At 24.9% G+C, this 14,694-nt stretch overlaps 1 protein-coding gene across 6 annotated transcripts in view; it reads right to left on the reverse strand.

Annotated features, from left to right (window-relative positions):
• LOC129983926 (mutS protein homolog 4-like) overlaps positions 1 to 14,694 on the reverse strand; it is a 131,240-nt gene that overhangs the window by 4,551 nt on the left and 111,995 nt on the right. For all 6 annotated transcript variants that reach the window (XM_056093636.1, XM_056093637.1, XM_056093642.1 and 3 more), the window contains 12 exons: positions 14,321 to 14,469; positions 11,774 to 11,964; positions 11,562 to 11,683; positions 10,913 to 11,130; positions 7,606 to 7,800; positions 6,435 to 6,554; positions 5,777 to 5,843; positions 3,898 to 4,076; positions 1,398 to 1,445; positions 777 to 944; positions 324 to 396; positions 142 to 206 (listed from right to left, as the gene is read on the reverse strand). In XM_056093636.1, coding sequence (XP_055949611.1) covers positions 142 to 206; positions 324 to 396; positions 777 to 944; positions 1,398 to 1,445; positions 3,898 to 4,076; positions 5,777 to 5,843; positions 6,435 to 6,554; positions 7,606 to 7,800; positions 10,913 to 11,130; positions 11,562 to 11,683; positions 11,774 to 11,964; positions 14,321 to 14,469 — 1,595 coding nt within the window. The remainder of the gene's footprint in view (positions 1 to 141; positions 207 to 323; positions 397 to 776; positions 945 to 1,397; positions 1,446 to 3,897; positions 4,077 to 5,776; positions 5,844 to 6,434; positions 6,555 to 7,605; positions 7,801 to 10,912; positions 11,131 to 11,561; positions 11,684 to 11,773; positions 11,965 to 14,320; positions 14,470 to 14,694) is intronic.

Below are 14,694 nucleotides of genomic sequence, written 5' to 3' on the forward strand. Positions count from 1 at the left end.
TGTAGAAAAATGTACGCACTGATGCATTGCAAACTTTTCTTCAATATAATTTGTAATCATAATTCATAATCTTTCTGTATCTTTTTACATCAATCATAATTTCTATATCTTTCAACTATACTATTTTATATATAATAATACCTTTGTTGTCAATAGTTCTTCACATATTGCATAAGCAATGGCACATCCTTCTTCAACACTTGTCCCTGCGAATGTTATTGATAAACAAATGTTAATCATTGGCTGGCTTGTGGATTATAAATATTAATCACTAATTGCAAATTATTATATTTAAAAATGATAATTCAAAGTGGTTTTCTCACCTTTTCCTAATTCATCTATAATAATTAAAGATCTTTCTGTAGCATGCTGCAAAATAAAGTTTGCTTCCTTCATCTGAAACATAAAACCAACTGGTAAAAAATTAGATTAATATGAAAGATTTCATATTTTAGTTGATAAAAGTGTCTAAAAAATGTTACATAATAGAAATAAATAAAAAATGAGAGAAACCATTATTAAATCTAAGATCATCATAACCAGACTTGGTACAATACATTTTAAACATGCATGTGTTAAAATTCCACTTTTTTAAAATTTGCAATAAAGTTTCTCTAAAACCATTTTAGCATTGAGCAATCATAAATAATAAAACAAATTTACCACAGTTATTTAAAAATAATTCAAGATGGTTATGGCAAAATACTGCATGCTTCAGCAATTTTGTTTTTGCAAAACACAAGTGCAATATTTTTAATTTGAAGAAAAAAAATTACCTGAAGCATAAAAGTAGAATAGTTTCTCTCAATGTCACTACTACTACCCATACGAGTTAAAATTTGATCAGCAATCCTAAAAGAAGCAAACTCTGCAGGGATATATGAGCCCATCTGAGCCATTATTTGTAGTACTGCTAACTGTTTCAAATATGTGCTTTTACCACTCTAAAGAAACATATGTTTCAAATAATTAATGCAAAGGCTATGTACATATAATTAATGCTATATACTAATTTATAGAAATTATAATTACTAATTATTACAGATTTTATAGAAATTTTTCAAAAGTAGTTTTAAAAAATCAGCATAAATCAAGCACATTTTAGCCACTCTATGAAGAATCACAATAATAATGAATAAAAATAGCCAAATGGTTTACAAATTATTCAAAATGTTAAATAAGTAAAATTCAGTACTTAATATAAAATACAAGATTTAAACTTTTAATAAAAGGTTCTTAGAAAATGAAAGTTTTAATCATAAGTTAATTTATGTTTTAATGTAAAATAATTAAAGATATAAAAGATTAATTAGAAGATAAATTTTAAAAGATTACATTTAATAAACAGAAACTTTTAAAAGTTCTAAAATGAAAAATGTGACTTTATTTTAGCCTACCATATTTGCTCCGGTCAGAACTATGAAATTCATTTCTTCACAAAGAAACTACATAAAAACAAAAATATTTTTAAGATTAACACAGAAAACAACTGAGAAGAATTGAGAAAAAGCAGTGAAAAGACTTTACAGCATCATTAGGCATAAAGGTTGTTCCACAAATTTTCTCAATGACAGGATGCCTCCCGCTTTTTATTGCAAGGCTATGCGAAAATTCAGGCCTCACTAATGATAAATGGAAATTGTGCAACAGGTTTTTTTTAATAAATGAAAGAAAATATTAAAAAAGATATTAAAGAAAATAATAAATAAAATTCTGAGGTTAAACAAATAAAAATGAAAGTTTATAGAAAGCTGTTAAATTGATTGTTTTTACCATGATCAGAAAGTGTGCAAACATGTGCAAGAGATAACAGGAAATCTATTGAAGAAACAGCTTCAGTTAAATTATACAAACATCCTATATGCACACGTATTTCATTAAGAACTTCATTGATAATTCTAAAGAAAAAGTGAAAGTTAGTGTTAAATGCAAGTGAAGAAATAAGAAAGAGAATAATGATAAAAAAATAATAATTCCTTTTAAAAAAAGAAAATTGTGTGCAACATGTTAGTATCATCAGTATCTAAAAAATTTTCTATAAAATACTCTATAAAAAATGAAATGGGAAAATTCATAATTCAAATATATTTTATGCCCAAATTGATTATTTCTAATTATATTGTATGAAAATAAAAAAAGATATGACTTGTACTTACAAATCACTCATCAGATATATTTCATTCAAAGATTCTCGAATACGATCTGAAGCAAATTTTGAAAGAAATACAAACAAATTCATATAGATGGAATTCAAAATTAGAACTGAAGAAATTAGAACTGCCATGCTTTCATAAATCTTACTCACCATTTAATTTTATCTATAAAAAAAAAGAATTAACTGTTGAGAAAAAACCCATATTTTATAATTTCAAATTTAACAAATTTATAATGTTTCATCTTTAATAGATAAAAAGATTTTTATATATGGCACTACAATTTGCATATATTTTTTTTATTCCATAGAAGAATAAAATAGGAATGAAAAAATAAAGAACAAAAAAATAATTAAACATTCACATAAATAACATGACATGTAGAAAAATTGTTTCAGAATTTTATTACTCCTACTTTAAAGAATACACAAGATAAATATGAAATTTTTATCATACTTCATCTCATTGAGCATTTAAAAATTGAATAAGAATGTATTATTGCAAAACAGAAGATTTCAAAGACTGTAAAGAGCTGACAAAAAAAAATGATAAGGTGGGATATGAGGGAAGTGCCCTTAATTTCAATGGTCAAATGACTTCAGAACTGCATAATCAGTATAATTTTTAACCAGTTTTCAGAGTAGACATATTTATTCCTTAATCAGTTTTAACTTTCATGATTTTACCAGTAAAATATGGAAATGCTGAAAAGCATTTTCCCCAAAGCATTCTACACATGTTCATTTGGGTTTAAATCTGGAAAGCATGCTTGCAAATCTATTTCAATTAAGATGTTAATGCCCAGTAGCTTATTGACAAACTGAAATTAATACTGTCTGGCATTATTATTTATTATAAAAAGGAAATTTGGTACAATGGTACCTTTGAATAGACAAATATGAAGAAAGATTACTTACTAGTAATAACATTTGCCAGTAACTTGTAGAACACAATTTATTATTTTTGCACAATAACATGTTACACAAGGATCTTAGGGCTATCAAAATAATCTCTGTCTATGTTATTAAGATGAAAACCTATCCTTTATCTTTCTTCATAAAAGATGGTCAACAGTATGCATTTCTTAAGAAATGGTCAAATAAGCCAATTTTATGAAGATGGCTGGACACATTAAACTCCACAAACGAACTGCAACTGCCAAGCAATAGGTCCTTGCAATAGCAATCTTTTTGTTTAAAAAATGATTAATTTTTTAGTAAATTACTTGCAAAGTTTTTTCAACTTTATACCAATACTTCAAAAAATTTTCAATCAGTGTGAAATTATATTGTATGTGAAACCAAACTCTATTACAGCACCTATAACTATTCTCCAACTTACTAATAATATTTCTATCAAAGAAATAATTTAGACTTGCAGATATCCTTGAAAAATATTAAATGTAATGTAAAATATTGTAAGTATTTGCAGTCATATTCATTTAAAAAGGTAAAACTTGGGAAATACAACATTGTAAATTTTGGCATTATCCAATAATATTCCAATAATTACATTCAGTTAACTCTTGGCATAAAAATTTAAATATTGGTAGTTGAATCAGAATTTTTGTAACCCAAGATAACCAAGAAAAATTTCCTGATTTCTGATAAATTATCTTAAATAACACTATTTTGGCATGTTTATACAAAAAAATAAAACAAAATTATAAATCATGAATGAATAATTCAAATTTCATTTGTATTGCAAGCAAAATTTTTTCATCATCAGATATGAATATACTTACCAAATCTTCAGTGGTACAAGTTATGAAATTTTTATATTTATTGACTTTTAAGAAAACAGATGGCAGTTCCTTTTGAGGAGATAATAATTTGCAAGGTATCTGGATGAAAAATCCACGCACTGAACTATACCCAACTTGAAGAGGAAGATTATATTGCTTTTCCAGTTGTTTTACAATATCTGAAAATAAATAAATAATTATATGAAAGATTTAATATAAATAAATTATACATACATTATCATAATATATATAATTAATTACAATATAAATTATACAATTAGCATTTATGTATATAAATGTTTGTTTTAAATTTAAATACAAATCTTTTCTATTAAAAAAAATTTGTCTGGCTGTTGAAATTAAAGTTGTGAATAATTTCTTCTAATATTGAAATCTGTCATATATTTTCGAGACATAAATATTATTATAAATCTTTTTTCTCTAGTCTCTTTTATCCTTCATAAAGAAAAATTGCTATAATAGTCATAAGTAAATTAACTTTAAGAACTTAAGATGCAACTTCAAGATTAGTCTTCTCTTCTTTATTTTCAATTTATTTAATTGATTTTTTTTAATTATTTAAGACATATTCCAATGATGATATCTAGCAACATAAGAAACACAACATTAATATAGAATGTTTTATTAATACAGTGTCCCTATAGCAAGCATTTTATTCCATCTTTACAAAAATGAAACAAGACTAGAGGTATTTAATAAATATTAAATTTTTATTTTTTAGCTACAACTATATTTAAATTTTGTATAACGGAAGGGAAAAAACGTTTTATTATTAACATTCTCTATTTGAACTTTATTTATAATATTTTAAATATAATTAAGTATTTTTTAATGAACTAATAGTTATAATATTTCACTAAATGCCATATTCAAACTCTAAAATTTTGTTTCTCAAGTATCTATCTATATCTATGAAATAGATGAAAGTCTAATATCAGACCACTAAAGTCAACTTCAAGCAAATTGGACATGAAGTACACTGCTTACAGTATAATTCACAATATCTTATATTTTTAAAAAGCTAAATAAGAATATCATGCCACTACCTTTTTCAATAAAACCCATAAATATCAAATCTAAATAATGTAAAGCAACAGGGGTAAAAAAGAGAACTAGAATATTTAAATCAAATAGAAAACGACAATAAATGGGATGCTTAATTTCTAAAAAGACAAAACATCTCATAAAATTATTGCGATTATTTATTTTGAAATTCATAATTTTAAATTATTTTTTAAATTAAATGAATTATCTATTTAACAAGGAAATTCTCAAAACAAGGAAGTAATAGAAAGAATTTAGAGATGTTATGAGTAATATAATATTATGAAATGTAAAGTACAATGAAAGATTAAAAAATAATATTTTGAAAGAAAAGTGAAGATGGGGAAATAAAGCTGTTTTACAACTTGCTAAAAAATAAAATTATACTTCTCATCTAATAAATAACATTAAAATTGTGAAATGCTACTTTTCATGGCTTGCTACTACTAATATGAATACAATCCATCAACTCAATTTAACATTTTGTTCAATTTTCAATCTTATTGGCTAGGCAATTAAATACAAATTTCATTTAAATAATTTTAGTATTTACTCATATTACGTACTAAAGCAGAAATTAAAAAATAGAAATTTTTTTTAAAAAAATGTCAGGTACATATGCAAAAGTGCTATCCAAAATTAAAAACAAAACTTTTAAATTTACAGATTACTAATTGAATCCTTTTCCAAACAATTAATGTTGTTAATATTAATAAAAGGCATTATCTTATATAATGACTGTGTAGCTTACAATCTTTGAGAAAATCATTAACTTCAAACTGCATATATTTATATCACAGATAATTATTCTTACCAGAAACATCATTCACAGATTCAGAATAAGCACGTCTAGCTACATCCAGCAAGCCATTAATGTTAGGCTGAAAAATATTTCATTCTAATAGATAATATATTAATAATATAATTTGAAAATTTCATTAAATTCTTATTTCATTCAATTGATTTCAAATAAAATATTAAAAAATAGGCAACATTATTTTTTGTGAAATTAACAAGAAAGGATTTCAAAAAAATACTTTTAAAATCAATTTATATAACTGATAATACGTTCATACTACTAATTTTCTGGCAGCACTGAAGTACCAATACTTTTATACAAGAGCATTTAAAATGATATTGTATGAAAACTTCTGAAAAGAAAAAATAAAATTGCCTTTCTGAATAAAAATTGCATTTCAGATAAATAAATACTGAAAAACTTGCAAAACCTCTATTTTTCATAAAAAAAGATGTAAAAGACACATTTTTTTTTCCTTTTTCTACTCACTATGAGATATTTCCCAAATAAAATGCCTAAAGAAGAGTAGCTACTGGAAATTTTAAGATGCTTACATAATGAATTACTTCAATGTATATATAATCCTTCCTTTCTTCCTTTAGACAGAAAATGATAATATTTTATTTTATGCAATTTTGATATTGACTGAAATTCAATTTAAAAAAGATTCTACCTTCACAGCAAAACATTTTTGCATGTGCATATTCAATACTCCTTTTTGCCATCGAGCATCTGTATGAATAACAAGACTTATCTTCTCTTGCAGCTTTAGAAACCTTTCATCAGAAAGTATCTTTTAAGAAAAAAAAAATATGCTGCTTTCATAAAGTATCACAGAAATTTTAAAACAAAAGTGCAAGGAATTTTTTAATTAAAAAAACAAAGAGAATAGATTGATATATATGTTAACAGATTTATGTAGCTGGCTTGAGTTTGGGTTTTGAAATATTTTAATTAAATAGATGCATTTTCAGTAATTATCAAGCACCTAGAAAGATAAAGATATAAAAATATATTTACACATTTTTTTTTATGGAACAAATGCAAGAAGGGTTAAAAAATAATTTTCTCACATATGACTATAGAAAAAAAATCACTTGTGAGTTTTCTTTTGACAGTCTTTCCACAAATAAATGTAAAACTCATAAAAAATGTCAGTAAAGAGCAATAATGGCTCATGTAATACAACTATGAAAGTATTTGTACTAATGTTTTTATGTCTTTAAAAACATTTAACTTCACATGATTTAATGCTTGTTTAATGAATTAATACAATCAATTAAAAATATAATAAGAGCAATTGAATGTTACTCATTAATGATATTGAAAATTAATTTAAATGCATCCTTTTTTGTATCATGTAAAAAAAAACACTTTTTTTATTTTGATATCAATATGAATGTTGAAAAAATAAAAATCATCTGCTGACATCACTTCAACCTATTCCGATTCCCAAAATGATTATAATGCTGAAAACTACAGCTCAGGCTTTGATGTGGTAAAAAAGAATTGCTGAAATGAAAATAGTGATTGATTAATTCTATTATATTTGTCAATAAATGTGTTGTGATATTTTTAAAAGGGAATACAATTACTGGTATTTTTAACAGAATAGTATCTTTGAAGATTACCAAATTTCATTCTAAGTAAAGACTTATTAAATTGTGTATCAACTCACAGAAGAATCATATAGAATAATACTGAATCTGTGGATATTTCGAGAAATTTCATTCAGAATTTTCACTATTTATAAGAAGAAAATAAGTATAATCATAATAAATAATCATAAAAGACAAAATAATTTTTTAAACTTTCTTTTTTTAATTATAAAAAGAAAAACTTACTCGGAAATATGTTTGAAACAAACCATTGCTGCAGGATGAAAGACAATTATGTAATGGCTTGACTAATTCTAATGTATGCTTCATACAAATAACATTAGCTATTTTTTGTTCACAACTACGGACATTTTCTTCTTTTGGAATTTGAACACAAAGTGACAATAAATTTTCTGTGTCGACAAATTTTCCAATAACAGACTGTAAAAGAAAACATTAAAATCTTTTTAATATTATATCCTATCTTATTAATAATTTATTTAAATTATTAATGTTATTATAGACATGGGATGACTAAACATTCTTCATCAAGTTTTGCACACTTAATGATAAATAAATGTATATTCTCAATGAATTCTGCAGATATGAGCTAAACTACTAAAGGCTGTAAGTGACTAGGCAACTGTTCTCAATGTATTTATTTTCAGCTTCCTTTCCCAGCACTTTCTAAGACATTCAAATTCTGTTGTAAATCTATACTTATAATAAAGCTCAATGTGTGTGTGTGTGTGTCTGTTGGCGCTCTACAGGTCAGACCGTTCGATCAACAGCTACGAAATTTGGCACGTGTATACCTTAGAGGCCAGGAATGTGCACCTCGGGGTTATTTTTTTGAATTTTGAATTAGAATTTTATTTATTTAAAAAATAAGCGAAATTTTGTCGTGTTTCTGCTATAACTTCCGAAAATATTACCACAGGAAAAAGATTTTTACATCAAGTTAAAGATCAAAAATTTCTCTTTTAAATGATACCAATGTTTTAACCTTAAAATTAAATTTCTATTTTTAATTAATTTTTTTAACTATATTTTTCAACAATTTTTTTCGTACAATATAAAAATAAAATTTAAGCTGCACGAGCACATTTCGCATTCATGGGGAAAAATTAGCTTTTTTCAAAGTGTTGCCATCACATTGATTAAAGCTCCAATTGAAAATAAATTAAATCTTTTTGGAAATGAAATCTGCAAAAATATAATTTTCAGCATGTGTCTGTAGGAAATGAAACAAATATAAAATATTATTTTTTCAAAAAAATTAATTCAGGAAAATTTATTGTAAGATCTTTTACACTATCTATATTATTAATCCAATAAATCAGTTTTATTTTAAGGCAAATTTTGTTTAATATGAACAGGATATCCATTCAAATCAGGGCCACACAGCTAATTTGCAAACCTTTAGTAATAGACACAGATCTAAAATGGTCTAAATGGAAAATGATTATATTTTATGTAACTTGATCCAATAAATGCTCTAATAAAGAAAGAATTTTTGATTTTACATAAAGCTTCTGCTGTGGAAATCACGTGTAACAAAATGTTCTTGAAATACTAATATTTTAAATAAAAAAGAGTTAATTTCCAATCAACTAAATCAATCACTTAAAACTGACTGATTTATGAAAATTTGAATATCACTATTCAATAAAAAAAAGGTTAATATTAGATTTTCCATCGATCGTTTCAAAGGAAATACGCCAATCAGCGCGCAGGTTTCTCAAGATTAATTGGACTAAAATTATGAAAATGTTGAGTTTTTCTAAATTTTTAAAATTCAAAACTTTATAAATCAGTCTTAGTTGATTGTTGAAAATAGAAACATTCATTCATTTATTTAAAATTTGGTGTGTCCAGAATATTTCCCAGAATATGATACTTTACTGCATTAAATTTAGACTTCATAATTTTTGAAATATATTTATAGGCCAGAACAAAATATTATTATGGATTTCATTTCAATCCTTTTGAAAGCAAAACTAAAAACTGAATTTTATGCTGAATCTGAGAAGTTTTTGTTGAATTATTCTTTGAGATATTACATAAATTATGAAAAATATTTTGTAATTCACATAAGACTTAAATACCAAGCGATTCTGTTTGCAGTACTCATATTCAATAATAATAATAATAAATAACAATAAAAATGATAAATAAAATAAAACGCTTGGTTTCATTAAAAAATATCTATATTAATTGCAATCTCAGCATTTCCACTTTAAATTAAAGTTGAAATTTTACCGGAAATGACAACAAATTAGGAAAATATATATAGTAAACGATCTAAACAACAGTATAAGTTTGGTATGACTATCAAAATTTGAAGATTAAAAATGTTTTGTTTGAAAAGCTATTAAGAGACAAGTTACTGAAAATATTTAATTGAAAATTGTAGCGAGCAGTAATACTGGGAACCGGCTGGTCGCCAAAGGCGCCTAGTATTTAAATAATTTCATACAAAAAAAATTATCAAATCAGATTTAATACTTATGCATAAAAAGTTAAAGATATAATTCTAAAATTAGTTACCCTAAATTCCAATAAACAACAGAACAATAAAATTTAAAAACATTTTGAACACAAAATATTTTTTTTAATTAGTATATAATATTGATACAGAAAATATATTTATTATTGTTATGTATTTTCAATAGCACTCATGTATTCACTGCTCCTTTTAACATAAGCAGGATAGATTAAAAATAGATGGAACAATCAAATATAAAAACATTTTAAAAATAAATTTTCCTAATTATATCTATATATATATATATATATATATATATATATATATATATATATATATATATATTCCTAATTATATATATATATAATATTGATATAAAAACATATATAAAATAGACATACTGCCACATTGAAAAGAGGCAGTCGACTCTCCATGGCCGAATGGTCATAGCACTGGTCTCTTAATCAAGAGATCGTAAGTTCGAATCCCGCTAGAGACAATGCAATTCACAGTCTGTGTAAATATTTAATTCCTTGATTTTCTATTTTCCTTTATTTCTTGTTCCAGAAGATTCTGGACATTTCTTTAGTTTACCAGATAAGTGTTCTGGACTTTTCTTACTGTCTCCAGAAAAGTATTCTGGAACTTTCCCTGCTAGTATAAAAGCAGAAAATCTATCAGTCACTGTGTTCTGAGTTGAGTAAATAAATTGGTTTAGCTCTACTTCTTGTGTGTGTCATCGAGTTCCATACTAAAGTACCTACATGACAATATATTTTCAATAACATTCAATACTTATATTTATAGCTCATCCCCACTTTTAATATAAACAGAGAGTTTAGAAATAAAGAGTCAAATTTTTTTTATAAAACCTATATATCTATAGAAGAAGCATATTTTTTTTATTATTCAGTACATTTTCAGCCCTTTTTCAAAAATTGCTAGATATATATGCATTTTACATAAGTAAATTTAGACATGAAGAATTAAAAAACTTTACACATTTTTATGGCATTACAAAAGAGAGTAATTTTTAAAAATGAAATAAAATATAGCAATTCTTACTTTCAGGTTATAAAATAATTCTTCCTTCTCAATGAGCTCAGATATACAATCCAGACGTGTATTGATGGTATTAAGATCACAAGGAGGTTGCAAAATGTTAGCCCTCAACAAACGATCACCACCAGGAGTCAAAGTATGATTCAGCACGCCATAAAGACAATGTTCAACTTTACCTAATTCATTAGTCACTAGTTCTAAATTTCGAGCAGTTGCCATACCTAGATAATATACAATAATTTTATGAATTTAGAACACCATTGAAATATTAAACTACATTAAGAAATACTTTAATTCATATCAGAAAGAATTCAATTAGAAGAATTATGACATAAAAACTTATTTTCATTTCTCAGAACTTTTTATTTTTTTATTTTAGACATTTTATCATATAAATAATTTAATATTTCTAACATGTTTCAGTAAAATACCATCTATCAAGATATATTACATATAAAACTTTTTCTTTCTAAAAGGTTAATATGCTAAATATGTTGTATAATAAATGCTCTGAATTGATATTACATAAAATTACATTTGGGCTGAAAATATTCAGTAAATAGTAACTTTACATTTTAGAAGGGGTTTTATTCATACTATAACAATAATTCATTAATTATATGCTGTATTTCTATACTTTATTAAGGCTTACTTATCATAGTTGTATCTGCAATGGTACAATAAACAATCTTTAACGAATTAGTTGCATAAGTAGCATTTTGTTTAAATTCAAAATACTTCAGGAGAGCAGCACATGCTGCTAAACAGTAATACCTGTGAGGAAAGAAAAGATCACTAAATGATTTTCTCAACTGATCAGCAATAATTTTAAAAGAAAAGTGAGTTAACAAAAGTATTATTTACTTAAGGCTCACTTCAATTTCTACTGTTTTGTACTCGGTAGCACAAAGTTCTTGAATGTATTGCAGACCTTTAGTTTCATTAAAATATTTTCTCTGGACTGTTACTGTTGTCATATCAGGAAACAATTCTTTAATTCTACAGATTAATTTTGTTTTGGATCCATATTCTAATGAGGTATTTGGCATAACAACCTAATAAAAGTATAATTTAAATCAAGACATAAAAATGCAAAAGAAAGTATTTCTATTCTTTAAATCAATACTTATTTCAATTTTTAATTTTATCAAGATAAAATGTAATAGACAAAGATAAGATGTAAGCTTAAAAACTAATAAAATTCAAAATAATTAGATGATTATTCATTTTCGAGGTCAACAGTGATTTTTTTTAGTTATTTTGAAATTATACAGGGTGTCTCAAAAACCTTCACTGCGGCTTTTATTCCTTAAATATTGATTATAGACATATACTGTAAATTACAAGGTTGCATAAAAAGAGTGTAAAACATTATGAAATCGATTAAAATTTTCAGAGGATAAAACTTTAAAAAATACAAAATTTTAATTTTTATACGGACCCCATACAAAAAAAATCATAGATCTTAAACTACTCAAATACTGACTTAAACCACTTTTCGATGCCTGGACATAAGTTTGCAAACAGAAAAAATCATATTGAATGTTCGTGTTTTAGGGATCGTACACAAATTTACAAGAAAATAATGATTGAATAAATAATAATTTTGCTATTTATTGGTTCAAAAGTATTAAAAATTTGTAGAAATAATAACTTAAAGGAAAGATTACATAAGTTTTTTTTTACAAGTTCACTAACTTAGCTATTTTTAACTTATATTCTGCAATTCATGATATAAAATTTTTAAGTATTTTTCAGGAAGCATAGATTTAAAATTTGTATTTAAAACAAAAGATCTGACGCATATTTTATTTCCTTATGATGTATTCCTGCATCACGTCATCTGCACTGAAGCTGTAAACATTAGCATTTTAATTTGTGATTGACCCTTCATCAACTTTGTTTTAATATATCTTTGAGAGTTTTCACGATTAAATTCTGAAATTTTGTACATGGACTTATTAAAGAAAGAATGGGGCACATTTTACTCTCTGGGAAATTTTTTTGTATGGGGTCTGTATAAAAATTTAAATTTTGTATTTTTTGAAGTTTAATCCCCTGAAAATTTTAATTGATTTCATAACATTTTGCACCTTTTTTTACAAGCTTTGTAATTTACAGTATATGTCTATGATCAATATTTAAGGAATAAAAGCTGTGGTCAAGGTTTTTGAAACACCCTGTACATATTATTACATTAACTTTGGTTATTATATATTTTTGAAACAAAATGTTTGAAAATTAACTTCTACCCATTTATATGGCATGCATTGCATACATTTTATGGAACATGCAAGGCAGAAATAATCCAAAAAATGTCAGACTGATTGAATGTATATTCATATTATAATATATTCTCTTTTCTATGTATTCTATTTATTAATAATAAATTTTAGCCAAAACCTTTTAATAAACAAACAAAAAAAAATAGTACATATATTAATGAGTATGTATGTTGTTTTATAATTATATTCAATAATTTTAATCTGAAATCAATTCCAATGCACACAGTAAGAGCCAATTATTAGTTTATACATATTAATAAATAATTAATTATTGCTACAAAAATATAAGTCAGATTTATTATTTGTAAGGGATTATTTACTGTCAGACTTATTATTTGTACTTTTGTAAATTTAATCTATATACACAGATTAAATTTAAAAAAGTTATTTATTATGAAATCCTGCATTAACCCTTTATTTACCGCCATCAATTTTTCAACTTCATTTTTGCACTAGTAGTTAAGTTTTCTTGCAGAATAATCTCAGGGAACCCAAGAAAAATATTTTAATTAATAGAAATATCTTAATTTAATTATTAATGAAATATTTTAAATTCCTACTTTTAGCTTATATTAACTTCTTGCTATTTGGGTTACATTCTCCATGTTCTTTAGAATACCATCAGCAAAAATTGTCATATTACGAAGATATAAGCCAGATTTAAATGGTACTTTTAAGTACTGTTAGTAAATAAAGGGTTAAGTAATTATGGTTTATGAAAATTAAGATTTTTTTTTTTTGTATTAGAATCTATATATAAGTGAGTATGCAAATAAACAAAATATTGTTAAAAAAACTTTTCATGTGTTCTTTTCTTTTTAAAATTTCCATACAAATTTATCACTTTTAACTTAATGAGCATAACACTACATTAAATACTCAAATTTAACTCCATTTATAAAGGGATTCCAAAGAATAACAATGAAATCAGAGAAAACAGAAAATATATCACTGACAAAAATCAAATTGTTTGCACAATAATTACAAAAATATATGCATGGAATTTAAAGAACAAACTAGAAAAACAATAATAATGCATACTGGATGAGCAGTAAACATAAAAAAGTTGAGATAATTTTATAAATAAGCATACCATACTTTTTAAACTTCAAAATCAAGAACTTACTTCAAGAGGTTTTAGAACATTCAGCTGAACTGCAAGCCGAAGGTAAGCTTGAGTATCTGCAAACTGAGAAAGCAGAAGAACTGGATTTTTAATATCAATGCATGCCATTCCTATTTCACCCCTTGCAATACCTCTTCCCTCCACAATGGCTAAAATAAAACAGAACCAAAGAAAACTTGATATAATTTTATTCACTAAATATATAATAGAAGTAAAGAAAAGAGGATTCTTATTTCAATTCAATAAAACAAGATCTGATGAGAGGGACTAAATAATATATATTTCTGAAATATTCAGAAACATTTTACAAATTTAATGATTCAAGGATTTTCAAACCAAAATCCAAAAATTTACAAACCAAAGAAATCCCTTCT

The sequence above is a fragment of the Argiope bruennichi genome, chromosome 9, assembly GCF_947563725.1.
Source record: "Argiope bruennichi chromosome 9, qqArgBrue1.1, whole genome shotgun sequence".
NCBI classification, from domain to species: Eukaryota; Metazoa; Arthropoda; class Arachnida; order Araneae; family Araneidae; genus Argiope; species Argiope bruennichi.